Source organism: Myripristis murdjan, chromosome 8 (assembly GCF_902150065.1).
Source record: "Myripristis murdjan chromosome 8, fMyrMur1.1, whole genome shotgun sequence".
Lineage (NCBI taxonomy): Eukaryota > Metazoa > Chordata > Actinopteri > Holocentriformes > Holocentridae > Myripristis > Myripristis murdjan.
In genome coordinates this window covers 8,574,765-8,602,277 of record NC_043987.1, presented here as the reverse complement: position 1 = coordinate 8,602,277, position 27,513 = coordinate 8,574,765, and the positions used below count along the sequence as shown (strand labels likewise).

General features: G+C 41.6%; 3 protein-coding genes across 8 annotated transcripts in view; 1 reads left to right on the top strand and 2 right to left on the bottom strand.

Moving 5' to 3' along the window:
• The window catches only part of clec16a (C-type lectin domain containing 16A), a 70,310-nt gene extending 61,341 nt beyond the window's left edge, over positions 1 to 8,969 (bottom strand). For 4 of the 5 annotated variants that reach the window (XR_003928572.1, XM_030056939.1, XM_030056941.1 and 1 more), the window contains exons 1-5: positions 8,753 to 8,968; positions 8,105 to 8,233; positions 4,558 to 4,691; positions 3,680 to 3,828; positions 38 to 143 (exon numbers count right to left, since the gene is read on the bottom strand). Coding sequence is in view for 4 of the 5 variants with exons in the window: in XM_030056939.1 (XP_029912799.1) it covers positions 38 to 143; positions 3,680 to 3,828; positions 4,558 to 4,691; positions 8,105 to 8,233; positions 8,753 to 8,826 (592 nt within the window). In the remaining variant the exon portion in view is untranslated. Of the gene's footprint in view, positions 1 to 37; positions 144 to 3,679; positions 3,829 to 4,557; positions 4,692 to 8,104; positions 8,234 to 8,752 lie in introns of all 5 variants that reach the window. The other variant, XM_030056943.1, reaches the window with a different exon arrangement.
• A 261-nt stretch (positions 8,970 to 9,230) lies between these two features.
• On the top strand, positions 9,231 to 14,886 carry dexi (Dexi homolog (mouse)). The gene is made up of 2 exons (XM_030058575.1): positions 9,231 to 10,176; positions 11,723 to 14,886. Exon 1 carries the CDS (start codon positions 9,777 to 9,779, stop codon positions 10,044 to 10,046), a length of 270 nt encoding a protein of 89 aa, XP_029914435.1. The 5' UTR covers positions 9,231 to 9,776; the 3' UTR covers positions 10,047 to 10,176; positions 11,723 to 14,886.
• Positions 14,887 to 17,615: 2,729 nt separating this feature from the next.
• The window catches only part of ciita (class II, major histocompatibility complex, transactivator), a 30,234-nt gene continuing 20,336 nt past the window's right edge, over positions 17,616 to 27,513 (bottom strand). For both annotated transcript variants that reach the window (XM_030059010.1, XM_030059011.1), the window contains exons 12-25: positions 27,394 to 27,444; positions 26,132 to 26,245; positions 25,177 to 25,242; positions 24,826 to 25,040; positions 23,276 to 24,639; positions 22,277 to 22,813; positions 21,931 to 22,110; positions 21,596 to 21,667; positions 21,392 to 21,472; positions 21,155 to 21,238; positions 20,563 to 20,646; positions 20,343 to 20,426; positions 18,750 to 18,833; positions 17,616 to 18,151 (exon numbers count right to left, since the gene is read on the bottom strand). In XM_030059010.1, coding sequence (XP_029914870.1) covers positions 18,076 to 18,151; positions 18,750 to 18,833; positions 20,343 to 20,426; positions 20,563 to 20,646; positions 21,155 to 21,238; positions 21,392 to 21,472; positions 21,596 to 21,667; positions 21,931 to 22,110; positions 22,277 to 22,813; positions 23,276 to 24,639; positions 24,826 to 25,040; positions 25,177 to 25,242; positions 26,132 to 26,245; positions 27,394 to 27,444 — 3,092 coding nt within the window. In that variant the 3' untranslated portion in view covers positions 17,616 to 18,075. The remainder of the gene's footprint in view (positions 18,152 to 18,749; positions 18,834 to 20,342; positions 20,427 to 20,562; positions 20,647 to 21,154; positions 21,239 to 21,391; positions 21,473 to 21,595; positions 21,668 to 21,930; positions 22,111 to 22,276; positions 22,814 to 23,275; positions 24,640 to 24,825; positions 25,041 to 25,176; positions 25,243 to 26,131; positions 26,246 to 27,393; positions 27,445 to 27,513) is intronic.

The following is a 27,513-nucleotide window of genomic DNA, read 5'->3' as shown; positions in this document are numbered from 1 at the left end:
GTGTGTGTTTGCGTCCATGCGTGCTCCTGGCACTCACCTTTGTAGACGTTGAGTGTGATGGTGCGGACTGCGATGCGGACCATGCTTTCAGGGTGGTTGAAAAACTTAATGGCCTCGGTGTACAGGGCAAAGTCATTAGTGTGCTGTGTGTGGGAGACAGAGAGGGGGCGCCGGTGAGCAAGGCACGGCACTGCACAGCTGTGCTGAGGCCACAAACAACCACAGAGAGAGAGAGAGAGAGCGACTGATGGGGACAGACCTGCTTCGTCCTACTCTAATTTTATTAGAAAAGAATACTATCCTCTAAAAGGTGACAATCATTGTCTGGCCCAAATAAGGGATTCTGTTTCCTGCCCTATGACAATGAATAGTGGTGTAAAATGGTTGCCTTTAAGTTTATCCAACCTTAATATCAACTATTAGGAAGGTCCTTCTATCATGCATTTCTTTATTCATTGAGGAGGATTCTGATGGGTTTTAAAACAGCGGTGAGAAAAACTGCTGGCCATACTTTTCCAGCATTCCAGCAGAGTGGATAACACTGCAGCCACACCATCGTTGTTAGAAAAACATTTTTTAAAAATTCAGTAACACATTAAAGTATATAATAACATCATCTTGTCATTTCCTTTTGCGTTATTTTGCCCATTTGAAGAACAGAATAAATCTGGAAAAAATCTGAAACCTCTGGAATAACGACAGCACTTGAGAACACTACAAAATAGCAGAGTGGCCTGCTGTTTTTTTTTTTTTTTTGTATTTATTCAACCTTTATTTAACCAAGAAGTCCCCTGAGACTGAAATCTCTTTTCCAAGGGAGACAGCACACCAGTTAAACAAAACACAGCAGAGAGGGAATACAAACATTAAACAAATTACAGGAAAAAAGGCGAAATCCAGCTCAAATAAGGCAGCTGTATTCCTCAGTCACATACACAGGAAAGCCCGGTTTAATTGAGGACATGTTTGGCATTGGGAATGTGATGTTATACATTCCATTTCTGCTAAAATCCAGATAGAAATTACATTATGGGGCTACTATCAATGTATTCCAACTGTGAGAAATCCTTCCTAGGTCAGCAACAAGATTGTACTTTTTAAGGGAAGACAGGATCTACAGGGACTAAATTACTAGGACAGTATCTATTATTATATTTCTATGAAAGAGAAGGTTTAACCTAAGCTGCTATTGTAATGGTACATTGTTTTTGTACAGCAGATAGTTTGTTGTCTATCCATCACAATAGGCAATGAGCAATTACTGGAAGTTAGTATAAAAATAACAAAAGTAAAGTGAAACACTTTGTCTATCTTGATTAAATAAATACTGTTGGAGTTCACTTAAACCCCACTTAGGGCTTCAACTTATAATAATAGACTGTGTATTAAGTGAAGCATCTATTTAATGGCGCACGTAAGAGCCAACCATATGTCCTCTCTTTAAACTAACAAGCACCTGCTTATTGACAAATCCAGTGCACATTGAGTTTTTTTAATCAAAAGACGAAAACGTTCAGCTGCTGATTCTGAGTGTCTTTGGATGACCAATCCTGAAACATTAGTTTCAATCAGCAAGGGTGGTACTTGTTCCAATTTCAGAGTTTTTTGCTAGCCTACGAAACGACTTTTATTCTCGACAATCCAAGGATAATACTGATAGTTTGCAAAGTAGCAGCACTGCAGCTTTCTGCAGTCATCTCTCTCTCTCTGTCTCTGTGTCAGTGCCTGTTTCTCCACCCGGCCGTTCCTCAGTCGCTGAGACCTCCAGCCAATCACAGCTCAGGGTGGTCAGAGTTCAACAGGTCACCCAGAGGTCACAGCGAACGAAGAAATCTGACCCTGACACCGAAACCAAGCCAGGAATCCAAGTTCCAGCCCATAAAATGACTTGTGTAGATCTGACAGGAACAGGAGAAGCAACAGTGATCAACTGTCCTACATTGCCCTCTGGAGGAAAATGAATTATAAATAGCAATGAATAATTTCTAAACTAAGTACTCTGCTTTTCTGAAGTTGTGGAAAAAATCTTATCAACTGTTTTTTTTTTCCTTTCTTTTTAAACATCTGTCCTCAGACTGACCAAATACCTGCAAAGTTGCTTACAACTCTTGATTCATGTGAGAAATTTCATCCTTTTCTTTGCAAAAAAGCAATTGACTTATTTTTCTTTCGCAAATCTTGTGTGCTAGAATTGATAAGCGATATTAAAAAAAATAAATAAATCAACCACAGGTTATATAACCATATACATGCCTCTCAGATCTACACAGCAGGTCTGGTTTTGGCCTCAGGGGCAAAGCAGAGTGCTACCATCGCCAGTACACCAATAACTTTCCCCAGGACACACAGGCCAGGGTTAGGACTAGTAACACTGCTGAAACAGTAAAGGGTTCAACATCAGCATCGGAGAAGATTACGGTGTTTGGCATTGTTTGGTGCTACCATCTATCTATACACACAGTCACAGTGTCCAAGGGATGTTCCCAATTACTGATTTCCCCTGTTGAATCAGATTCAGCAGCTCAGGTTTACTGTGAACTGATTCTTGAAACTATTTCTAAAAGTTATACATTTTACAAAAACAAAAAAAGCTAAAAGCCACTGCAAAAGACACAAGTTCAGGACTCCATATTGAATATAGTAAACGTTCATCAGCATCAATATGCTGTGTAATATTCCCTGATGGTGCATGCAGCATGTGTCATTATATACAGAATGTATGAATCTATACAGGCTACTGAAGATAAATGTAACCACTGAGGAGAGAAGCTGCTAAATCAACCTTGCTACACTGGAAGCTGCTGTTTGACACAGGAAGTCTGCAGCCCAAGAGCTGTGGGTGAAAATAAATAGCCTGGTAAGACCATGTGAAGGTTCACTCGCAAGTTGAAAAAAAAAAAAACAAAACAAAAAAAACATGCAGTCAAAATTGCTTTGTTAACCCTTGAAACTTTGTCCATTCAACATATTTTAGTGATTCTGATACACAAAACTAACCTTGTGTATCTGTGCAAAATACCAGAACGGAATACTTGTTATAATAAGTTCTTGAATATGTCATTACTACTCATGATGACAGTCTTAACCAACCAATTATTGGCAGACACCACAGTCTGGTTTTCTGTTGAGCTTTTCTGAACTCAGTACAACTACAGCCCATTCAATCCTATTTTAAATTCTTTACTTTGCCATCTCTCACACCTCCATCTCTCTTCTCACAGGTTTCACCTTGCTGTGAAAGATGTGGAAGTTGAATTCAATGGACCGCTATCCCTCCATCACTCATTTTTTCCTTTTCTTCCTGCAACTCATCCTCATCCACCATCTTTAGTCATTTCATTGTTGAAGAAGTTGCCAGTTGTGGCTGATGCATCAGAGTGACAGTTCTCTCCCATCACTAAAATAGGATCTGTAGGCTCCAGATGAGTGGAGCACATACAGCTGAATTCTTCCACTGATTTTTTTAAACCCTTCTTTCTTTCCACATGTGATCTCTGTAGCTCAAGGTGCTGCATGGTTACTCATTCTGAATTTGACTGACATACCCTTATTTTTTCCTCTTTCTCCCTAATGGGTTTCTACTGATTTGCTCCACCACTCCCTTTAGTTCTCTCTCTCTCCCTCTCTCTCTCTGTATCTCTCTCTGTCTCTCAATCTCTCCATGCCTCCCTGGCCTTACCTCGTTGTAGAAGAAGTGCACGGTATGGTTGTTCAGTTTGAGCGACAGCGTCTTGAGGAAGGAGATATAGTAGGCCATGATCTCCTCGTCCGAGAAGTCGAACTTGTGCACGATGATGGAGTTCACGTGGTTGTTGGAGAGCAAATAGTCTGTGAAGAAGAGGAGAGAAGAGAAGACAAGGCAAGAGAAGATTTTTACTGTCCAGCCTTTCTGAAAGACTGACTGAGGGCTGAATTGCATGAGACGTGTTACTTCCAGCAGACAGCAGCCTTTTCTAAGCTTTCAAAGCATTTTGCAGGCTGGTTTTGCATTGCTAGGAACTTCTCATTTTTCAGCTCTAGGTGCCTTATCTTTTTTGAAAGAGTGCCTTGAGTGTTTGAAGATAAAAAAAAAAAAAAGTCCAACTCCGAGGGAGAAGCTTCACTCTGCCACATCAGCTGTACCATTAAGAAAAGTACCCCTGATGTAAAGAGAAAACAGCATCCAGGAGGCATGTTAGTGCTGTATGCCAATTTCACTCTACTGTACTCAAAGTAGCTTTTTAATTAGGAATACTTATAATTCGTAAGTGTTATTTATGTGAAACTCATATTAACCTTACTGTAGCTAGCACAAAAAACACAGCTGGTTGACTGACTGACAGCTGGTCATTAGCTTCTATGGTTGCCTGGCAACAACACAAAAATGCAGCAAGCTGCTCTGCTCTGCAGACATTAAAAACTAAAAAAAAGAAAAAAGAAAAAGGCAGTGGAGCATGCCTTGTATTGTTCAGCCTTAAAAAAAAAAAACACCCTGTGTGATCAAATCCTTAGGAAGCAACATGTTTGAGACAAAACACACACATACATGCACCGATCTATGTCTATACAAAGACTTACAAAGGGAGGTCTCATGGCTGATGTTCTCAAACAATATGTTGAGGGTCTGGAGGAGCTGGACACACACGTAGCGACCTGACTTCTGACGCAGGATGTTCAGGAAGAAGGCAAACATGTTCTTCTCTAGGAAGAAGCTGAACACAAACGTACATAATACTTTTAGCTTTACAAATAATCATTTCAAGCCATTTCCTCTCTGAGAGTCATTTCTTAGAGCCAAGAGAAGTTTGTGTGTGAGTGTGCGTGTGAGAGAGAGAGAGCTAGAGAGCTAGAGATAGAGAGAGTGAAGCAATGACATACGACATCAATTGCGGGGCTGTTCCTGATAGCAACAGCATCAATATGGTTTAATCAACTGGGTTGCATGGTATGCCTTTCATAACATTTGGCTGTCATACTGAATACGTTCAGATATATGAATACACTTCCTATAAGTCCTGTTAATCCAGTTTGCATGGTATGTATGTCACATAGGTAAGGTATACTTGGATCTAACAAGGGCCTGAGATAGCTGCAGTAGATGCACCTCTCAGAAATGTTGCATGTCAGATCTCACAAATAATGCACAAATTCCACATATTCATTAAAGACCAAAATGTTTCCCATACATATTTCATACAAACAAGTATGTTTTCATAGTGATATGTAAGCTCTGGAGAAGTTTAGAAGCTACGGCTTTGTGCAGAGCTAGCACATCAGGAGCATGTTTGATTGAAAGTTGTTTGTGTTTCTTTGATCAGACTACCTTGAAATCAGAGAGAAATGCGGAAGTTGCCTCACAGCAACAAAGTGATTGGTTTGATTCCCACTCCTTTCAGTGTGGAGTTTGTGTGTTTTCCCTGGGTTTCCACCAGGGGCTGACAAGTCATGTTTGGACTGGGCACTCAAATCGCCTATAGGCATGAACATGCATCTGACGATGATTGTTTATATATCAGTGTCAGAGCAGCTGTGATGGACTGGCAGCCTGTCCAGAGTGTTTACCTGCCTTCCACCCCACCACATGTGGGACAACCTGCAGTCCCCTGTGACTTTCAATGGGAATAAACAAGCGAAGGCAAATTGTTGCAATTGGCTCTCCGCAGGAACCTCCATCCAAAGTAACTGAATCCAGGTGAAGCAACATGCTCTCTACAATGTTAACCATGTGGATCATGCAAACACTTTTAATTTCACTCACATCATGATGGGCCAGTAGGGCACGGTATTGCCAACAACTTCACAATACAATATGCATCATGACACACATTGATGTTAAATATTTTTCCACACATAATTTAGTACAACTGCTAGGCTATTTATTAGAAAACTTTATGTTGGTTAAAAGAACAATTACAGCCCACAGAGATCTTAAAAGTAAAGTAAAATAAAATATTCTGTTTTTGACACAAACTTAAAAGCAGGTATACTGCTTATACCTATATATATATATATATATATATATATATATATATTAGTGGTGTCAAATTATCGCGTTAATTGAGATTAATTAATTACAGTCATATTTAGCGCGTTATGTTTTTTAATCGAGTTAATCTAATTTTTAATCTCTAATTTTACTTTTTATAAAATCGGTTTGTAGGTGTTGGGCTTCCTGTTGGGGGTGGAAAACAATGGTCAGTGACACCCTGAAGTGGACATTGATTGGCTGTCATCGTGTTTGTGCCGGCCTGTCACTGGCCCGGTGGCCTGCCCGTCTTTTTTTTTTTTTTTTTTTTTTTTTTTTTTTTTTAAACAGGTCGCCGGCCAGGCCAATCAGCTGTCGGTCCGGTCCGGCTGGCCTCACCAGTCTGATCTTTTTTTTTTTTTTTTTTAAGTCAGAGAGACAGGCCAGGCCAATCAGAGGCCAGCAACCTGTGAAGAGGTGAAGACATGATTGGTTTGTTTTGATTAACACCCGCCCCAACAGTCCGAGTCCGTTGTAAACAGGCAGCGCATGCTGAGGAGAGGGTGTCGCGACTCGTGTGTATGTGTCTGACTGTGGAGGAGAGGAGAGGAGGTGGAAGAAAAGGTTGCGTGATCGAAGTTAATACATTACCGTATTCATCCGAATATAAGACGATATTTTTTCCATTGAAAATGCCCTGAAAAAACGCCCTCGTCTAATATTGGGGGTCTAAGCAAATATACATGTATTGTGCATATGTAAACCAGTAGGTAAGCTCGCCTGATGCCGCGATTACCGGCGAATGGCCGCATTGCGCAGTCATTGCAGCCGCGTATGAACAAAAATTGATATGGCAGTAGGCTATGTGTGCGCCGCTCACCTGTCAGATCCGGCAGACCAGACCCGGTGCCGCGGCCGGCTCGCCTGATTCCGACCGGTGGCTTTTTTATTCAAACAAGATTTTGTCCATATAATTGTTTTTTTTTTTTTTTTTTTTTTTTTTTTTTTTTCCAAAAAAGGGTCTTGAAAAAGAGGAGTCGTCCCCCCGACCCGCATCGGACTGATCTGCTAGAATAATGTAATGAATTTAAAGGGAAATACCTCAAGTTGAGGGCTTTTCTCAGCAATTTTAGGTGAGATTAAAAAAGAGATTAATTAGATCAATTAATTACAGATCATAATTAATTAATCTCTCAATTTTTTTAATCTCTTGACACCACTAATATATATATATATATTTATATACTGTTATATATCTTATATTCTATATTTACACTTATATTTACACTTCTTTTTCTGGTCTTTTTTTTCGGGGGGGCTTTTTGGCTTATATCGGGACCTGAGTGCTAATTTCGTACCACTAGCATGTAAGTGTGAACTGGTATGACAATAAAGTTCCTTGAATCCTTGAATCCTTGAAATGCCCTTATCTATTTTCTCTTATGCATCAGTGCAACTATAATGCATATTGCTTGACTATAAGCATACATAGTGCATATTGCAAGACTTGTGTCCAAATCCTGACTACCTGGTGTTTGCAAATAAACAAAATGCTCCCATATTTTTGCCTTCAGTTATGCCGTCAATGGACCTTTTTTTGCACCATGCAATGTGTGCCTTTATTTTTCAAGAATGCTGTCAAGGCACTTGCTGTTGTATCAATACTGGCCCATCTGTGCTGATATGTGCATGAACATGGAGTTTGTCACGATATATCACCATATTTTTTTAAGCACAGCCCTACGGGCTGGCCTAAAACTTAGAAAAGCATGTTTGCAACAGTAAGTTTGCCTGTTCAAATGCCTAGAGTGGCAGGTAAAACACAATCAGGAGAGCTGAATGAACAACATTCTTCGCTCCATAAACCATAAAATCACTCTGGAGCAAGACATGTAATCCTCAACTCTACCAGTGAAAGTGCTGAACACTTTCACAATGGTCAAAAACAGAGGGCAGTTGGTTATGTGTGCAACTGCAGGAATTCAAGGCTGAAAAAAGTGTGTGCATATTCATCAAATCTCACCTGTAGAAATGCAGGTTGAAAAAGTAAAGGCAAAAAAAAAAAAAAAAAGATGAAGCTATCACTCTGATCCCAACCCACATGCAACATGGAGGTGAAGGACTTGGTGTTTAAAAAAAGAAATGCTGACTGAGACTTACTCAAACACAGAGCTGTCATTCTGGTCACCCCAGATGAGGATCTCTGTGATGGAGCGGATGGTCTCCACTAGCAGGTTTCTGTTGTGGTCAGTAACCGTGGTGTTTTTAGTCAGGACATGGTACATATACCTGAAAAAGAGATGGGAAAGATGGGAGAAGTGTGGAAGGAAGTACAGAAAGCAAGTCAGGACAGAAAGGGAAAGGTGTGTGCCTGTCTATTACCTGTTGAAAGCAGGTGACATGTCATTAAACGTGGCTTTGCATGACACACCTTATACAACGCCATGGCACACTGTGTTACCACAATCAATTCACTAGACGCTCTTATATAACCTACAGTCCGGGATGTGTGTAACTGGACGAGTGAAACCCTATTTAGCCGTGAAGCTAACAAGCTAGCAAATAAGCTAGCAAAACAAGCTAGTTCACCGGTAAGTCTACCTTACCAAACAAAACAAAAAGGAAATGCCATGACAGCGTTAGCTGGCTTCATTAGTTATCAGGACCGCTGGGCAGCAACACATTTGGCTGCCGTTACCTTCACTGCGGGGCTAACGTTACCGTTGACAGCTCGCTCTCAACCGATGGTGAGAGGCTAACTTAACGTTAGCTTGGAAAACCATGATCTATCTAACGCTAGCTACTCACTTCAAATGGTCCAGGGAGTGGATATTTTTCGTCTTCCCCTGTCCTCCAACCCAGCTCCGTGACCGCCCGAACATGTTTGCGGCTTTAAAGGAGCTGATGCTTTGTCAGGTGCACTGCTGAACCAAAGGTTGGCGTCCCTATCGATCCATTACACCAACTACTACCCCGCACATATCTACAGATAGCTAGTTAGCAAACAGAAGGTGATGGATCAGGCGACAGCAGCAGTGAGGGCTCGTTACGTAATATGCTTAGCGAAAGGGGAGCCGGGATTTGTTGTTTATCTCCGAGGATGAAAGCTGGATGCTGCATACAAAAAAGAATGGAAAAACTACAATATTGACTTCCTTATTTTGCGGTGACGGTTGAAATGCGCGACCTGTCCGCGTGCGAGGGGGACTACACTGATTGACGCTTTACCTGACCAATTATAACAGAGAATGTCAGCGGCGAGCCAATCAGCTGCCGAGGTTTCAGTTGTCGCTTCGTAGTCGGGACTGTTTTGATGCAGTTGGGGGAAAATGTTGGCAGAAAAAAAGCGTTAAAACAACATCAAAGGCGTTGGCGTATGAGTGTTTGATACTATACTAGAATTTGTCCGGTACGGATGCGTCTATATGAGAGCCAAAATAGTCCGTTTATTGATGTTTCGCTGCTCTTTAGAGTCGCGGGCTACTGTTTTTAGCCCCAGGAATCTGGCATGTTGCGAATTCCGCAGCCCCGAGGAACGAATGTCGAGAATGCGTCAAGCTAGCACGATATTTTGATACTCAGTTTATTATTAGCTATGAACGTTACACGTTTAGGCCTATCGTTTTATCTCCTGTGTTCACGTGGACCGTACAGTTAAACATTTTGAGAGTTGTCGTTCAGTCGCTGCTGCGGTCGGACACGGGCCGAAATGGACACCTCAGCACCATCACCCCGAGCACACTTCTAGCGGCGACATTTCCAACTCCAGTCCGCCTCGTCCCGGCTCTGCTGCAACACACATGAATCCAGACCGCGGCTCTCTTTGTTTTCTATGACACACTCAATTTATGCCCAGCTAGATTCGGTGGAATCGCTCTTGGAGGAACTCCCCTATATGTTTTATCTGGGCCTGTTTTTTGTCAACGTCCTGATCCTCTACTATGCCTTTCTGATGGAGTACATTGTCCTGAATGTGGGGATAGTGTTTCTGCCCGAGGACATGGACCAGGCGCTGGTGGACTTAGGGGTGCTGTCCGACCCGGCCTCCGTCCCCTATGACACGGACACGGAGCTGGATGTGTTTGAGGGCTACTTGGAGTGAGGAGGTGCTGATGCAGAGGCCCGGGCTGCATGTGGAGGTGAACACACCCTGGATCAGTGATGAGGGAGGAGACTGGCTCAGAGCGGCTGCTGGGGCTGCCTTCAGGTCGGACAGACATCAGCGTGAAAAAGTAAGCAGGGTATAAAAGAAATGCACCAAAACTAAGGCAACAAAATTCCAAACCTCAATATTTATGTAAGATATCTTGATAGCAACACGATATACGATATGATTATTGTTACTTCAGAAAGTTTTTTTTTGTTTGTTTTTGTTTTTTTATCAGAACAGATCAATCAGTCTTAGGCTAACCCTAACCCCAAATTTAATATGATTGATATCACTGCCTTTTGAGACAATAATAATAATAATAGTATCGTTCAGCCCTAACCAAAACTGTGTCTTTTTTAGGTTTTATTTTCTCTGAGGAATGGAACCTGCACTTGTGCAGATACACTTACAAGACAGAGGCTAACATCCCTCTGATACCTGTGTTCTGTGTCAGCAAATTGGTTTTGGTGGTTCAACTTATATCCCAGATATGACTTCATTAACACAGTTCACCATTTTTATGTTTCTTTTCTCCTTCATTTTTAAGCAAACTTTTTGCCTAATGTGCGAAAGAATACATAACAACATATTGTATAGAATGGGCTAGCTAGCTGCCAGACAGATGGACACATAGACAGTGTTCCTTTTGCTAACTCCATACAGTACAGATTTATTTCCTACGCCGCAGCGGACAGACTCTCACAGAGGGTGAGGCATCCCCAACAAAACAGCAAAACAGGGTGGCCAACCCAGTGACTGAGCTTCACCTCTACGAGGTTGTTACAGTTAACTGAAACTAAACTAAAAACTAAAACTAGGGGTTGTTTTTGTGCTGTAATTATATTGGAATATCTATTCTGACAAACAACCTCCATGTTATACTAGACAAACAAACTAAAACTAATACTGAAACGGATAAAAAACAAAACTAAAACTAAACATACTGGAACAATGAAAACTAAACTGAAACAAGTTAATGTTTAGGTTAGGCATATAGTTGGTTATGGCTAACATTAGGGAAAAGCTGTAGAAAATGAATGAAGCCAATTAAAAATCCTCTTGCTTTGCTGGGGAAAAAAATTGCTCACTGATGGCCAGTTACCCTCTATGATGGACACCTCCCTCCTTAAATGCAGGCAACAACATGAACTTTGTCCCTTGTTACCTCTTTCTCCAAAGTCCATACATAGTTACAATGTATTAGCTCCATGATTTTTTTTCTCTCTCAGAGAACTTTGTCTATGTCTTTCAAAAAATGTTACTTCCACAGAAAATTTGTGTTGTATCAAAATTGAACTTTTGTAGCGTGTTGAGTTGTATACTTACCTGATCTGGTGATGAAATGAGTCCACATGGTGGGGAAATATCTTCATTAGTTGATGAGGATATTTTACCACCACGTGAACTCACGTAACGCCCAGGTAACTATACAACACAACACTCTACTAGTGTTCAACCTGTAAGGGTTTGTTCAATGGCCAATGGCGATATTTAGAGAGAAGGGCAACCTATGGCAGATATATAATTAATCATTGGACTGACTAATTGGTCTGTTTCTACATTCTAGACTGGCAGAAGTGTGAATAGTGATTATCTACTGTAACACTTGTTTCCACATGTGTCTACAGGTTGTCTCATCTCAAGCAAAGGTAGCCTGAGGGAAGATTCAGAACCTCCTGTCAAATGGACAGCGATTGTCTTGGGGGAAGATTTTTCTCTCCTGGTTCAGCTGATAGTGAACCTGACGCCACTTTAAAGCGATTTTCATAGGTCAGACACTGGGGGGCTGGCGTTGCCATCTGAATCCCTCACTTTGGATGCAATAAAGGAGATTGGAATCAAGCAAACGTCGCAGAGGGTGCTGCTCCCTGGAGATGGAAAATGAATGTTGGTGGAGATCTGGGGCGTTGGCCAGGCTGCCTACATCACAGGCAGTTCAGACCCAGCGGCCAATGGTTGTGCTCCGGATCACCCACTGATTACACAAATATCAGACTGATTTACTGTGCGGCTGATTGGCTTTTATGTCAAACGCCTATCCAGTCATTGCAAAATTTGACAACTGACTTGAAATTGAAAGAGTTGAAGTATGCCAGCTGAGTCAGAGCATGTTGTCCTCTGCACAGCTGGCTGTCTCAGAGGTTCTGGCGAAATGCAGGAAAAAAAAAAAAAACGATGTCCATGAAAACCGTAGTATGCCACACACTTAATCACTCTTAGGCCAACTTGTTTTTAATCATTTGTCCTTTTTAATTTTTCAGAATGCAAGAAAAAGCATTTGGAGCGAAAAAGTATCTCATTGCTGCTTGGCAGGCTCACTTATCCTTAAAGCGTGACTTGAAACGTGTCCTCTGCAGTCTTGCGTATGTCTACGTCAGGGATGTACATACACTCAGGAGCACTGTTAGGAACTCGGGGGGCCCAATGACAAAGTGTGACACTGGACACAAGCCGTAAAACTACAGGAAGGCCTTTTGATTAAACCCATGCGGGGCCTTCCTGTAGCTCGTAACGCTGTGAATCACACTCGCCACAGTCATCATTACATGAGTAGGGAGGAATAAGCTAGTCTTTCCTTTGATATGTCCTTGGTTGACCCACACCACCAACCAACTGGGTCAAATTTAATTTCTGTCCACAATAAAAAAAAAAAAAGTATTAAAAGTCAGAGATAAGTTATGACTGCTTTGTCAAGAGCCAGCCAAATATTCAACCGTTCTTAATATGAATAGTGTCAAAGGTAGAAACCTCATTCGAAAGAGAACCTCAGAGCAAGTGCTTCAGATATTTGACTTGTTTAGTTTTCTTTGCATTAATATCTGAAATACTACAAATGTGTCTAAGACACCTAGGTTAGACTCTAAGCATGATCTTTGTTGTGTGTTTTTTTTTTATTTGTTTTAGATGTGAGATTTTTATTTTATTTTATTTTATTTTATTGCACTTTCTCCTTCTACTTTGTGTTCTGAATTAAGAATTCATGGAACATGACTCCACTTACATTAAATGTGTGTTCTTGGCAGCAATAAACTGGATGAAAACAGCTGGATGAAAACATAGCCATGCAGGTCAGATTTTGTAGAGTCAGGTGAGGAGTTCATCCACCTGCTGGGGTATGTTATGCATGCATTGAAGGAAGACTGAGCCATATTGGTTCAGTTTGATTTGTCATATCTCATGCTTTTAATAGGATGGGTCAGTTGAGATGTACTTGACATTTGCAAGCCATGGAAGTGCTTTACATACTGTAAATCTGTGTTCAGAGTCAAACTAAACATTTAATTTGGTGTGTACAGTCCCTCTAAAGCAATACAGCAGAACTTTGCTTTATCTGAACCTCAGATTTCAAAACCAACTCATCTGCCAATTAAGAAATTGTGCCTAATCATTCCAGTTTCTTTCTTTCTTTTTTTTGTTAGCCAATTAAATAACTAAAACTGTACAAAACTGTGACAAAAATATTTCAAAATGTTTGTACATGCATTTTTCCCCCTTTTTAACATGTTTAAGTCTGAAGAAGTTTGTCAAGAGTTTTGATGCCTGTCAGTATTGTGTTATTCTCCCAGACAACCTCACACAAACAAGATTCCTCCGCATTCAGACTTTGCTTCAGATGCCACTCAAAACAACAGTTTGCTCACTCAGCTTCAGTCGGTACATTAGTTAAAGCCAGATGGGTTGTACACAGCAGACAAATTGCTTGAAAACTGTGCACTGGTAACCATTATAATAACACTCTTTGTAGCTACACATGCAGTTTAAAGGTTTGAGTGAAAACTTGGTGCAGCAGTTTGAACTGTCTTAAGAGGGAATTGAGAACAAAAAGATAACAGGAAGACACTGATGCATCATGTCATTATAAACCGATTTCTACATCACAGTCCCTGCAATATACAAGGCACTGTTCTTCAGAGTGAGATGGTATCAGGAAGACTCAACAAATGTGAGGTTTTGAAGGTCGATGCTGATGGAAGTTGCAAATAACTGATATTCTGTGCTGATGTTCAGTGTGTTTCAATTCGGCCATTTTTATGCCCAGAAATTATTTTTCCCAGAATTTCACTCACCAAGATGACAGTGCATCTCAAACAGCGTTTAGACCACAGGACATTTAAAACTCAGGATAATATTATTAATGATAAACATCTTCATGCGTACCTGTATGGAATCTGACAAAAATTGCACATCAGAATGAATTCAAGGGCTTCCAATATCAACAACTAGTATAATGATCAATTCTACTATAAATGTGTAATCAAACTCATGTTATAGGCTGACAACACTGACTGGCCTGTGTTCAGTTTGTAACAAAAGGCCGACACTAATTCCCAGATGTGGGTAATGAGAAGGTAAAAACGGCTTTCCATAATCATCTGAGAAATTGTGGCTTCAGCAGCCAGAAATGTTTTGACTGGGCAGTTTTCGTTTTATAAGAGAGAAGGATTTTGTTTCACTGGTGTCAGTCGCAGGTGAAAGACTCAGTGCTGTTCACACCAGTTCACAGGCCTGATCCCATACTGTGCTGGTCAGGTGTTTTGGTCAGGCTCAGCCGCGGGAAAATCCACGGAAACCCATGAAATTGTATTGAATAGACACTCTGATCGACAGAGGACTGTGATGGATGGCGGCCAGGCTCGAGATCAAGGTCATCAACATACAGCCTTTTACCCAGAGCTTGTATTACTGTCCCTCCACTGCTGTTTCCTCGCAGACATGCACCTGCTAGAATAAGCTATGGATCATAAAGTTTTATTTTCCACTCTGTATTTAATAAACAATGAGTGAATGCCAATGGGTTTTACCTGTCTTATTTTAACTGTTGTCCACTGACATGTCACCGTGCTCTGTGTTTATTTGTAGATAAATGTTAAAGTCAGTGTATTAACAGAAAAGCATTTTTTTCCCCAGTGGACTTATCAGTCTTGTAATGCTTACTGCTGTTAACTGGGTGCCACACAGCATTTTGTCCACAAGAGAGCGCCAGCACACTTCTTAGTAGGGCTTTTCTGAGGCCTTTTGAGACCATAAATTCTAATATCAGTTCAGAAAGCAATGATACAGTGGTGGAAAAATTATTCCAATCATATAACAAAGTATGGAAAAATACATATTTAAAAGTGAAAGTCCTTCATTCAAAATGTTAACTAAGTATTAGTAGTACGATGTAGCTTACTTCAAAGTAAAAGTAATCATTTTGGATAACAGATCTTCCCATAGTATTAACTAACTGGAAGCATTAACCCTTACAAAGTGTGCTTAATATAGCTCTAGCTACTGGCACATTCTGTTGTCTAGATTGAACTAGTAATGCACCAGATTTTATGGGCTGTATGTTTTACATACATGTAAAACCTTATTCTATATAGCTGCCAAATAAAATATATGCGCGCACACACACACACACACACACACACACACACACACACACATAAAGAGCTCCAATTCTCCTCTAGCATTAACATCAGCACAAATACTGTGCATGGGTTTCCATGGCTGAGCAGCTGCATGTAAGCCTTACGTCACCAAGCACAGTGCCAAGTGTCAGATGGAGCGGTGTAAAGGACACCACTGCTGGCCTCTGGACTCTGGAGCAGTGGAATGGCACTTCTCTATCTGGCGGTCTGATAGACGAGTCTGGGTTTGGTGAATGCCAGGAGAACCTTCCCTACCTGACTGCATTGTGCCAACTGTAAAGTTTGCTGGAGGAGGGATAATGCTATGGGCTGGTTTTTCTGGCCCCTCAATTCCAATGAAGGGAAATCTTAATGCTTGAGCTTACCAAGACATTTTGGACAATTCTCTGCTTCCAATTTTCGTGCATCTCAAAAAATTAGAATTTCGTGGAAAAGTTCATTTTTTTCTGTAATTTAATTCAAAAAGCAAAACTTTAATGTATTCTGGATTCATTACACATAAAGTGAAATATTTCAAGCCTTTTTTTGGTTTATTTTAATCTTGATGATAACGGCTCACAGCTCATAAAAATAAAAAATCCAGTATCTCAAAATATTAGAATATTAAATAAGACCAGTCAAAAAAAGGATTTATAATACAGAAATGTTAACATTTTGAAAAATATGTTAATTTATGTACTCAATACTTGGTAGTGCCTTGTTTTGGCATGGCACTGAGGCCAACAGCCTGTGGCTCTGCTGAGGTGTTATGGAAGCCCAGGCTGCTCTGAAAGCGGCCTTCAGCTTGTCTGTATTGTTGGGTCTGGTGTCTCTCATCTTCCTCTTGACAATACTCCATAGATTTTCTAAAGGGTTCAGGTCAGGTGAGTTGGCTGGCCAATCAAGCACAGAAATACTATTGTAAGCACACCAGGTACTAGTAGTTTTGGCACTAGGGGCAGGTGCCAAGTCCTGCTGGAAAAGGAACTCAGCATCTCCATAAAGCTTGTCAGAAGATGGAAGCATGAAGTGCTCTAAAGTCTCATGGTAGACAGCTGAGTGGTCCAAGGCCCTCTTTTCTGATGAAAGCAACTTTTGCATTTCATTTGGAAATCAAGGTCCCAGAGTCTGGAGGAAGAGTGGAGAGGTACAGAATCCAAGTTGCTTCAGGTCCAGTGTGAAGTTTCTGCAGTCGGTGATGATTTGAAGTGCCATGCCAGCAGCAATTTACAATCCATGGCACCCACTCGGTGACACATAACACACACTGATAGTTACCCATTCATGCTTAAGCCTGATTGTGCTGTAACAATTATAATGTAGTGTAATCTCCATGGTGATGGTAGATTTACGCTTAAAACTGTCACATGCGGTTGTTTTCATATCCTCATTTCTAAAATCATCTGCTCAACAGTGGAACAAAAACAGAGGCAAGCTTCTCACACTTTACTTAAATTTACAGCGCATGACAGTACACCAAACTGTTGAACATGTCAGCTTAGAAAAAAAGAAATCAGTCACCATAATTCATTCTTAGTTAATCTGATATGTTTTTGTTTCATGTTCATTGTCTAAAGTCTTATACAAATCTCAGAACAGGCCTAAGGTACTGCAGGGAACACCAGCAATAACCATCTGATGTTGTGGTGATTCCAGTGTAGGATTTCTTTTTCATTTATTTTCCCATCATATCCGTGGAGCACACACAGGTTTGGGTTTCTGATCCAAACTTTAAGAAAGCCAAAGCCTAACTCTGTGTACTGCAACCTGAGAAACTAACCCTTATAAACTAGTGAAACCGGCTATCCATACATGAGAATGCAGAACAGAAACCTACTGGGAAGGAAGTGAAAAGAGACTTTTAGTAAACCAGTAGGCACAACAGAGATAAATATCATCCTGGGACCGTCATCTGATATAATCAAAACAAGTCATGACACCTTTCATACTTGCGTTTCAAACTGATGACGAATTCATCAACAAAAGGAATGGAATTCGATTTCTTTGCACAATCTGTCATAAAATCAGTTTAGTCAAAAATGTGAAGGTACTGTTGAAACACTGCATTTTATTCACACAATAGTGTCAAAAGCATTTTGAAATGCAAAGATACATTTAATTTCCAGCCATAAAAACAATGTAAACAACAGATGTTCAAGTGCAACACACCATCATTCTCTCAAAGAATGAAGCAAGACAGTGTAAGATCTACAGCTGACCTACAGTAACACAAAAGCCGACATCAATACAAAGACAGTAGAAAAATAAGTCATAGTGCAAATATCTGCTACAGGGATCTCTATTGCTGCCATACAAAACCTATAACACTGTGCATACTGAACGCTGCTGAAAAAAATATTTGTTCCCTTGATTGCATTGATTGGAGTATTACATGAAAGTGGCTCAATCTCTCTTTCTTCCTGTTACTGCCTCTCAACTGCACACGCACACACCCAGAGCTTAAGAAAATGTAGTACCTGATATATATAGCAATGTGTAGTGTACACACTAATGGGGTGAATGAGTGCATAAGACAACTTCAGAGCCTCGTCCCGTGGCTTAAACAGGTTTGGAGATACTCTAATGTTCTACTGTGAAAGGATCCGGTGGTCCTGCTGCTGAAGTCTCTCGAAAACTCCGTATGGAATACACTCGTTCCACATCCTGAGAGGAGGAGAGGAGCTTAATTTAGTTAGGTTTGAACAGTGATACAGCAGCAGAAGATAAAATAAAAAAGTGATGACACCAGAGTGAATTTTTGCTCCTGTCCCATCCCACTCCCCTTTTTTTAGAGGAGATATCTACCCAATTAGGCAATGCAATGCTTTTGTTTTGAAGTTCTTTCCATCCCTTTTTTAGTTGACTTTGTGCTCTAATGGACAGTTTTTTATTCACACCATTTTGCCACTAGGTTGGCCCACATTTCTATCGCCGTCAATCTGCACACGTCACAGATGTGGGGTGGCTGCCAGCAACCAGCAGCCAGAAGAGAATGAGAGAGACAACGGAACGACTAGCATTATGTCTAAAATATTGAACATAGTAGAACTGCATAAAAATATATCAACATTGGCCTATTGTTATTACGATTCTCATTCTGTCCCGACTTTTTCCCTATCCCGTCCCAGTCACACGATGCATGGTGAAATCGACTCCCATTGCGAGAGAGCCCCAACAAGTTCCAGTGACCCACAGGATTCCCGAAAAAATATCAGTCACTAATACACACACACAAACACCAAAAAAAAGCAGGTGCCCTCACCTCAAACTCTTCATCCATGGGCAGTTTTTCAAACTAGCTCCCAAGCTCTGCGCTCCAACGTCTGTCAGCTTGTTAAACTTCACACTGTGGAGAAAAATAAAAATAAAAGGTTACACTTTACAGAACAAAGTAGAGATGCAGAGCTCTACTTCCTTGACTGTGTATGGTGGATGGCAAAGCTTTGTGCTGGTGATGTGGCACTTTTATTGGGTGCACTTAGGATTTCCTTTTTTGTCTGTGTTCATAGTATTTTCATTTCGAAGGAACTTCAGGAACTTGACTGCATGGCGATGGGTAGAGAAACGCAGCGGGGGCTGTGTCAGTAATGCAGTGGAGAGCTATTCTGGTTCTGTAGCTATCCACAGTTTGCACTCACACCGCCCTCCATCTCAGACCAGGTGCAAAGGTATTTTTGTGGCTTTACCAAGTATTGCACGCATGAACACATCCTGTTCAAAAGCTTTTCAGGCGTGCAACGCTTGTTTATTCAAAGTACTCGTCAAAATATTGTGGAGGTTAGGGTTGTGCAATATGTCAAAATCTTCCTGGAGGCCACAATCACCCAGTCAGTCAGAAATAACCAACATATTTGTGCTACCATGACACAGCAGCAAAGGTGAGGCATTTTGATGTTCCCATGAATTGACCTAACATGGCTTCCTGTAAAACAAAGTATCTTAAATAGTGTCATCATCCTGCACTAGTGTGTGCAAATTAAAATTTTAACTGCTAAAACCCCAACACATCTTTAAACATCCTCTGTCATTCACCTGTCCCTCCAAATAAACTTGTGTTTCTCTCCCAAAGTGATATCCTATTGGGTTAGAGTTTGGAGTTTTGTCCTACTGGTTTATACTTGTGAGTGTCCCACCCAAACATCCTATTTAAAGAGGAAATACATCAAATCAAGAAAGTAAGAGCCCATTTTATGGCATCTTTAAACCACTATAATAAGACATTTAAATCAGAATAAAAACTATCCACTATTAACCAATTTAGATCATTCCTGATATATTCATCCCATCACCCATCCACAGAAGACGTGCCTGTTAGCAAGGCACTAAAAACCTTCCTACTGTCTCATGACAAGCTCCTCTGCAGATCAGATGGCTAGGAGGGCCAGATAAAGGCCAACAATTACAGACAGACACAACATTTACAAATGGGTGACAAGTTAGGGGAAACAGTTAAGGGAAAGTGTTTTAGTAAGTTGCTGGGCCACCACGAGCCACCAGAGCAGCTTCAGTGCTCACTGGCATAGATTCTCCAAGTCTCTGGAACTCCACTGGAAGGATGGAAGACCGATAAAAGATATCTCCTCATTTGGTGTTTTGATGATGGTGGTGGAGAGCGCTGTAAAATATATTGCTGTAAAATCTGCCACAGGCTTTCAGTTGGGTTCGGTTGTGGTGAGTGTGAAATGCAAATGATTCACATCACAAATGATTCACATTTGCATCATTTGCACCACATTATGTTGGTCTTTCCACTAGTTTGTCATCCGTCTGTATTTCTCCCATATGGAAATTCAATTGGCTCAGCAGCAGCACACACAAGACATCAAATGTTATGAATGCAAATGTGAAATCTTACTCAAGGTCGGTGAGAGAGGTCATGTGAGACAGGACAGCAGCAAGGCTCTCTGCTCCACCATCGGAAATGGCATTGCTGTAGAGACTGAAAAACACACAGAAAGGTTAAGTGAAACTATGTTGGTGCATGTATGTGCTATCTATTCACCTGTTTGTGGTTTATTTGCCTATGTGGGCTTTTTTAGGTTGGTGTTTGTGTGCATGCGTCTATATTTGTGTACCTTAGACGGTGCAGAGAGGGCAGGGTCTTCAGTGCGGGTGCTAGTCTCTGCACCCCGTGGTCTCCTATACAGTTCTGAGACAGACTGGAAAACAGCAGGAGAGAAGACACACATTTCACACCCATTCATAGAGACTTTTGACTTGAATAGAATTGTGTGGTTAAATAAAGAAAAAATGAAATTCGGTATAATGTCAGTGGGACAACTGACTGAACTGAACTGATTCTAAGTACCATTAAAAACAACAACCACACAGTATGAACTTTTTCTGGAAAGGTGGATTGATCCAGAGTGACACTTTGCTACTGATCCAAGCTCGTCGATGAATGTTTCAAATGGGTAAAAATTATATTAATAATGCAATTGATTTTTATGAAGGCATGGCATTTTTTTTCTGGCATGTATTTATAGGCAAAATAAAACTGTTCTCATTGCAAAAAGAAAATATGAACTGCAAGGGACTTTCAAGGAAAAATTCCGACAAAAAAAAATCTGTGTTGAAAAATTTTGCATGAGGGATGCTAATGAGGAGATATGATAGAACTAAGGCAAAGAATGTATTTATCACACATAATGAATCTGTATTACTTACCTTAGTACCTCCAGAGAAGGAAGTGAAACTAAAGCCTCAGCCAGCTGCTCTGCTCCTCTGTCTCCTATCTTATTTTTCTCAAGACTGTCGTAGGACAGAGAGAGAGAGAGAGACAAAGAGAGAGCGAGATAGTGAGTGAGAAAGAGATAGATACACTCTAATACATTACTAGGAACACAAACACTCTATGGAGGTAGTAATGACAGAGAGCTAGATGCACAAAGTGTGTGTACTGACTCTAGGTGCTGTAGGTTGTGTAGGCCTGGCAGAAGCTCCCACAGTTTTGGAAGAGCCAGGGGACCATTCTCCAGTCCCAGCCTGTAGGAAAACAACACATCATCATCATCATCATCATCATCATCATCATCATCATCATCATCATCATCATCATCACAAGCACAGTTTTATTGATGGGTTTGTTAAAGTTTCAGAGCTACTCACTCCAGCTCCAATTTGTGTAGCTCTCTGACTGCGGGCACACCCTCTGCAAGGATGGAGTCTGATTGGCTGGAACTACAACAGAACAAAACACACACATTCCAGTCAATACAGAGTTAGGATGCATGATGCAAAGCATATCAGTTTGTGTGTTTTGGGTCTAGTTCTAGTTCATAATTTTGTACCCTTCCTATTGATCAAATAATTTATGTGAGAGAGCAAATAATGTACATATAACAAAAATGTGAGAATAGCTATGTGTATCTGTGTTTGTGTGTGTGTGTGCGTGTGTGCGTGTGTGCATGTGTGTGTGTGTGTGTGTGTGTGTGTGGCTTTACCTGTGCGAGAGTCTTCTCTGCATGTGTATGCTGACCAGCTTTGCCAGGTGCTCTATGTGACAGACCTGAGTGGCTTTCAAAGGGTTGATCTTGAATTTGGACACCGCCCCTTCAAGAAGCCCCTCTTCCCCACTTTGCCCTAGCTCCTCCCACAGGTTGATGACATCAGCAATGCATGCCCTGGAAGACACCCAAAGGTTCAGTCAAAAAACTGGGCAGCGAAAACAGTGCTGTGCATTTTAATAACCTCAGTTAATCTTAATTGTACCACTGTCCTCGGGCCAATCCATGGAGTATCATTAGTGCCCCTTTTGAGGCAATTGTGTATGTGTATTATAACTGATACCTGTATGTGTTGATGTTGGAGAGTTCCATCATTGCTCTGAGCCCAGCGATCTGTATCCCAGTGTCCTCAAGTCCCAAACAAAACCTTTTGCCTTCAGCTCCAGCCTGTTCTAGAACCTTCCGCACCACAAATGCGTCCGGCGGGCCAAGCGGAACTCCACGGAATGTCAGAACCTCCGGGAGCTTTCTTGCAAGGTGACCGGCCAATCGCATGCCACCACTGTCTCTACTGCCGTTGCCACATGTGGCACTAGCCTCGTGAACATAATGACACACATCCAGTATCTGGGCTGGGCTCAGGTCGGCATTGCAATGCCCCTCTAGGTGTTGTGTTACTGAGACCCGCTTGGCGAGAACTGTATCCTTGGAGAGTACATCTGAGCCTAAGTGTCTCTGCAGCTGTGTCCGGCTGGGGAATAGCAGGCCGATGGCGAATCGCTGAGTGAGCTCAAGCTCCTCCCTTTGAGGTCGGCGACGCCCCCTCGGGCCTGACGGGGAGGGCAGGACCTGGGGCAGGAAAGTGCGTTCTGCTACAGTCCTGGAGAGAGGGAAAGTAAGATAAAGAGAGAACCAAAGAGCAAGTGAGAGGAAGTCAGTGAGGATGACACAGAGAAAGCGAAAGAGAAAAAGAGGTAGAGGAAGAGACAGAGAGAGTGAAAAAAATTTATGCTACCTCAAAACCCAAAAAGGCATGATGATCTCCATCATGAGAGTAGTTTTCGTTTCCTTATATTTTCATCAGTGGTAACAATGACACAAAATTATTAAGCATTCTTCAAGGACCACATAGAATGGAGCAGGTTTTCTGCTGTATGTTTATTGTTTATCATCAGTTTCCTCATCTGCTCTCTTTTCCTGCACATGCTCAGAATGACTCTACATAGTAGTAACTGAACGGTCAGAAACCAAAATACTGTACAAATATAAAAATACTGCATAATGGACTGTGGAACTTAAGTTGTTGTCTGGGGAATCAATAACTCAAACTGTTGTACTTTACCTTGACAGAGACAGGTGGACCCCTGCCAGGAAACTCTGCAGAAAGGGGTTGGCCCATGACAAGATGTGGTCACCACTGAACTCATCATCTTTGCTGTCCATCCTCTCTCTGTTTCTCGTAAATTCTCCACTTTCTCCTTTTCCCACAATCCCTCTTTCCTCCTCGTCTCTGCCCTCTATTCCTCCCCCATCTCTTTCACCAGTTGTGACACCCTTCACCCTTCTCATACGATGAGAGTGGAATAGTCCTGTCCTGATGCCGACCCCTCTAAGTCTTGCAGGGATTGTTTGTCCTGTGGGAAGGAGGGAGGAGTTGCCTTTCACCCCTTCCCAGGCCAAAGAGCTGAGCTTGGACACTAATTCTCTCTCCTGTGTTCTGTCCACTTCACTCTCTTCATTCTTCTCTCCATCCATTTCATCTTCCTCTCTCAACTCTGCCACCTTTGCTGTGTGGGCACGCAAACGAGTGCGTAGCCTTCTTCTGACTTTGGCCTGACTATTTTTATGGCACCTTTGTGCATGAGTGCTGCCTGGCATTTGTGTCTGGGGTTCCTCTTGACCGTTTGTCTCTTGAGCTTTATCACATGTTTGTGCCCTCCTACACTCACATTCCATTTTAAGCCAAAGCACCTGACGACAGAGTCCGGTCAATGTTCTTGGTAGGTCATCTGAACCTTTGGACTGTTCTATGACCAAGCAAACCAGACGACACAGTCCAGGGTTCCAGCAGAGGCTGAGAAGATAGCTGCTGTTCTTCAGGCGGTCCATTGCTGAGGCTTTGAGGGCAGGATCAGTGAAGTACTGGGACACATAGGTCTCTACATCTGTGGAGGTGAAGCCACAGACCTCCAGAAGCCTGTCCGACCGCCGTAGGAGCTGGCTGGCATTGCCTCTTGGTCGGGTAGAGATCAGAAGAGTGCAGCCTGGAAGGACAACCCTCTGCAGGATAGCAGAGTACAACTGTCTTACTGTGTAGATCTGTTTCTTACTGTCCTTCAGTAGTGATGTTGCCAAGTCTTTTTCCTGAGTCTGGAGTAACACTTCATAGTCCCTCAACTCTTCAAATCCATCAAAGATGATTAGCACGCGCTTTGGGGCCGCAAGGACCTGAGTGAAGACAGAGTTGGGGTCCAGGCAGTAAGGGGCCGAGGACGACAGCTCGAGTAGGAGGGTCTGAAGGCTAAAGGTTGGCTCATTTAGACTGAGAGCTTTGCCATCCAATAAGAAGACAAAGTCAAACTGGGGGAGACAGTCGTTGGACCAGTCATGACACAGCTTCTTGATCAAAGTGGTCTTTCCCATGCTGGCATTGCCAAGTAACAGAACAGTACGTTTTGGTTTGGCTTCGGTTGGACCCTCAAAGATCTGAGAAGAGACAATTCACAATGTTAGTACCAGTGCTACCAATTTTTATGCCCAAATTCAAAAGCTGAGCTGCACTGAATTTCTACATGTTTTGCTGCAACACTTTATGATATCTGTTCAAGATTTTTTTTATCTTATAATATAATCATTTGAAATTGTGTCAGTAGAAATTGACTTTGCTCTGACCTGACTCCGCCCCAGGGAGCTTTTTTGCCGCTCTGCATCTCCCACAATGGCCAGCTCCTTGTCCAGGGATTTGTTTGTATTCTTAGCACAGCGAAGGATTGATCTCTCGACCAACTGCACATCCACATAATGAGATGTCAGACTCAGGTCTGCCTCCATTTCCTGACTCTGCAGCATGTGAGCTTTGGCTTGCTGAATGTAGTCCTTCACACTCTCTGAAAAAGAATAATACCAAGCTGCTTTTCACAGAACATAATCCGCATTTCCAAGAAACTGCAGGTGATATTTACAATAAGATTCAGGTGTGGTAACCATATAAAAGAGATGACAATATGCCATATGGTAACATACGTGGAATATCTATGACAGGTGGGGATTGACACTGAGGGCGAGGCGATTCTTTACAAGGGGAGGCCTCTGAAACACAACAATTAGACAAGTCATGATAAGTCATGCAATATAGTAATAACCATAGAATAGTGGCTCTCAAGGAAATACAGCTTAAGAACCACTATAGGTAGAAATGCTTTATAAACAGACCTTTTTCACAGCAGCCATTTGGACATGAATAGCAGTTAAACACTGGAGTTTTCAATGACATGAATGAAAGTTCTGTTGCATTTAGACCTAACAGAGCCAGGGTCTTGGTGCTGTTCATGCTGACTCACTGGAAAGACTGTGCTACACTTGCTATTTCATGCGAAAATGTCTGTAATGAAACAGGTCTACTGATTGACGTGGAATCAGGTAAACAACAGATGGCAAATGGGGTGTCATTATTGTGGATGAAAGTAGGAAGGTAAAATCAGACAAAACCAGCAAATTGTGCAGGAACTGCCATCCAAAGTTCAAATATGTTTAACTTTGTACAACCACATGCTATGTAGCGCATCAAAAACAGAAAACATTTGTACAACGTGTGTGCAAAGAGAAACCGATAATCAAGGTGCAACAATATGCAAAATTATATAACCCGCATCTGAAGGCCTAGAGAGATATTAACACAGTATGCAAAGTATGCAAAGGCAGGCTATAGGAATTTTATAGCTATATGAATGACTGGTATTACTATAATAACAATATAAATATATAAAACAAACACAAGCCAATTTTGTACAATATATTTTTAGCTTTTTTTTTTTGCAAACAGTACATCACCATAGCAACCCATTGCCCTGTAGTGTTCTGCTGTTCATCTCACAGTTTGTTGTTCTTCAGTTTATTGACAACAGTCATGTACCACCTCCCTGATTCCAGCTGAACGCAGCACTAGATGTTGGAGATTGTCCCCAGATCTGATACTCACCTGTATTGGGGGAGAGCGGTGGGGCTAAGGGGGGAGACAGGGCTTTGCTGGCAGTGTCTGATAGAGATCCTGGGGGAGATGAACCCATGACCGCTGGAGCTACTGCACCACCAACTACAAAAACAGGAGAGGAGAGGATTAGGGAGCTGCATTCATGCAAACATACGTTCACAGCTACTGGTGGAGAGAGTGTAGCAAGTTGCACTATGGGTGTATGGAGATGCTTCCCAGTTGATGGATGACTATACAATAGTCTTACCCATTCATTTCTTATGGTGGTCATTTTTGACTGGGAACACACAAAACACAGTATTTTGAACAACAATGTTCACTAAACCACTCAAAATTCAATGAAAGTGATGATCAACAATTTTATATGTTCAAATGCCTAGTGTGGAGGATATCATAAGGCCTTGAGGCAATACGATGAAAAACACAATTTTTATGATTAATTTAAGTTTCAAATTGGTCAGATTTGACCCAAACACTGGAGGAGAAACTTTGATTTCTTTTTATTGGAACAACGAGTTGGGCTACATGTTTTTGATGTCTGTTGACAGCAAAAGAGCTCACAACAGGTTGACCTGAATACATTAGTATGTTTTGCATCAATTTAAGGCTCATTTATGCTCAATGCATATATGCATAAGGATGGAGCCCTCTGAGCTGCCCTCTGGTGGATTTATTGCTTTACATCCATGCCAGTGTAAAGAACACATGAATGTATGTTGGCAGTGATGGTTGCAGTGTTTGACATGAAGGTGTTAATTTTTGTACTGAATGAAATGACTAAGGCTAAATGAGCCTTCATTTTCTTAGACAAACACACCAGAGAAAATACCACAATGTGCAAGACGATGCACGGTCCCCACTTCCTGTTCCAGCAGGCCCCAGGCACAACAACAATACAGCAGTGTCACACGCAATATTTCCTGCTTGCATGTTGCATGTTCTTAGATTTTATAGAGAGGAAGATAATTAAAGCCACATAACAATAAGTAGATTGAGTTCTGAAATTAATCTCACAATTCTGACTTTATTCTCTGGATTCTGAACTCTGTCAGAACTCTTTTTTTTTTTTTTGTGCAGGCCTAATCTTCTTCCCTACTTACCAGCAGCATTTGAATTTGCATCACTAGCTAAACCAACAAAACTAACAAGCTAAGTAGCTTGTTACTGCAAAAAAAGTACTCTGATTACTGTGACTGGTTACTTCATCGCCACCCCCAATACTGCACATGCCAGATCAGTGTTTCACTCACCTGGGGAAAGGGGTGGCACTTGGCGTTTGCAGGGTGGTGAGGGAGCAGGCACTGTATGGGAGACATGGACACATGTACATATAACATACACATTTAATAAGAGAGTGACTATGCACACAC

Bases quoted from the DNA above. Each gene is read 5' to 3' on its own strand.
- dexi (XM_030058575.1), top strand. From the start codon at position 9,777: ATGACACACTCAATTTATGCCCAGCTAGATTCGGTGGAATCGCTCTTG.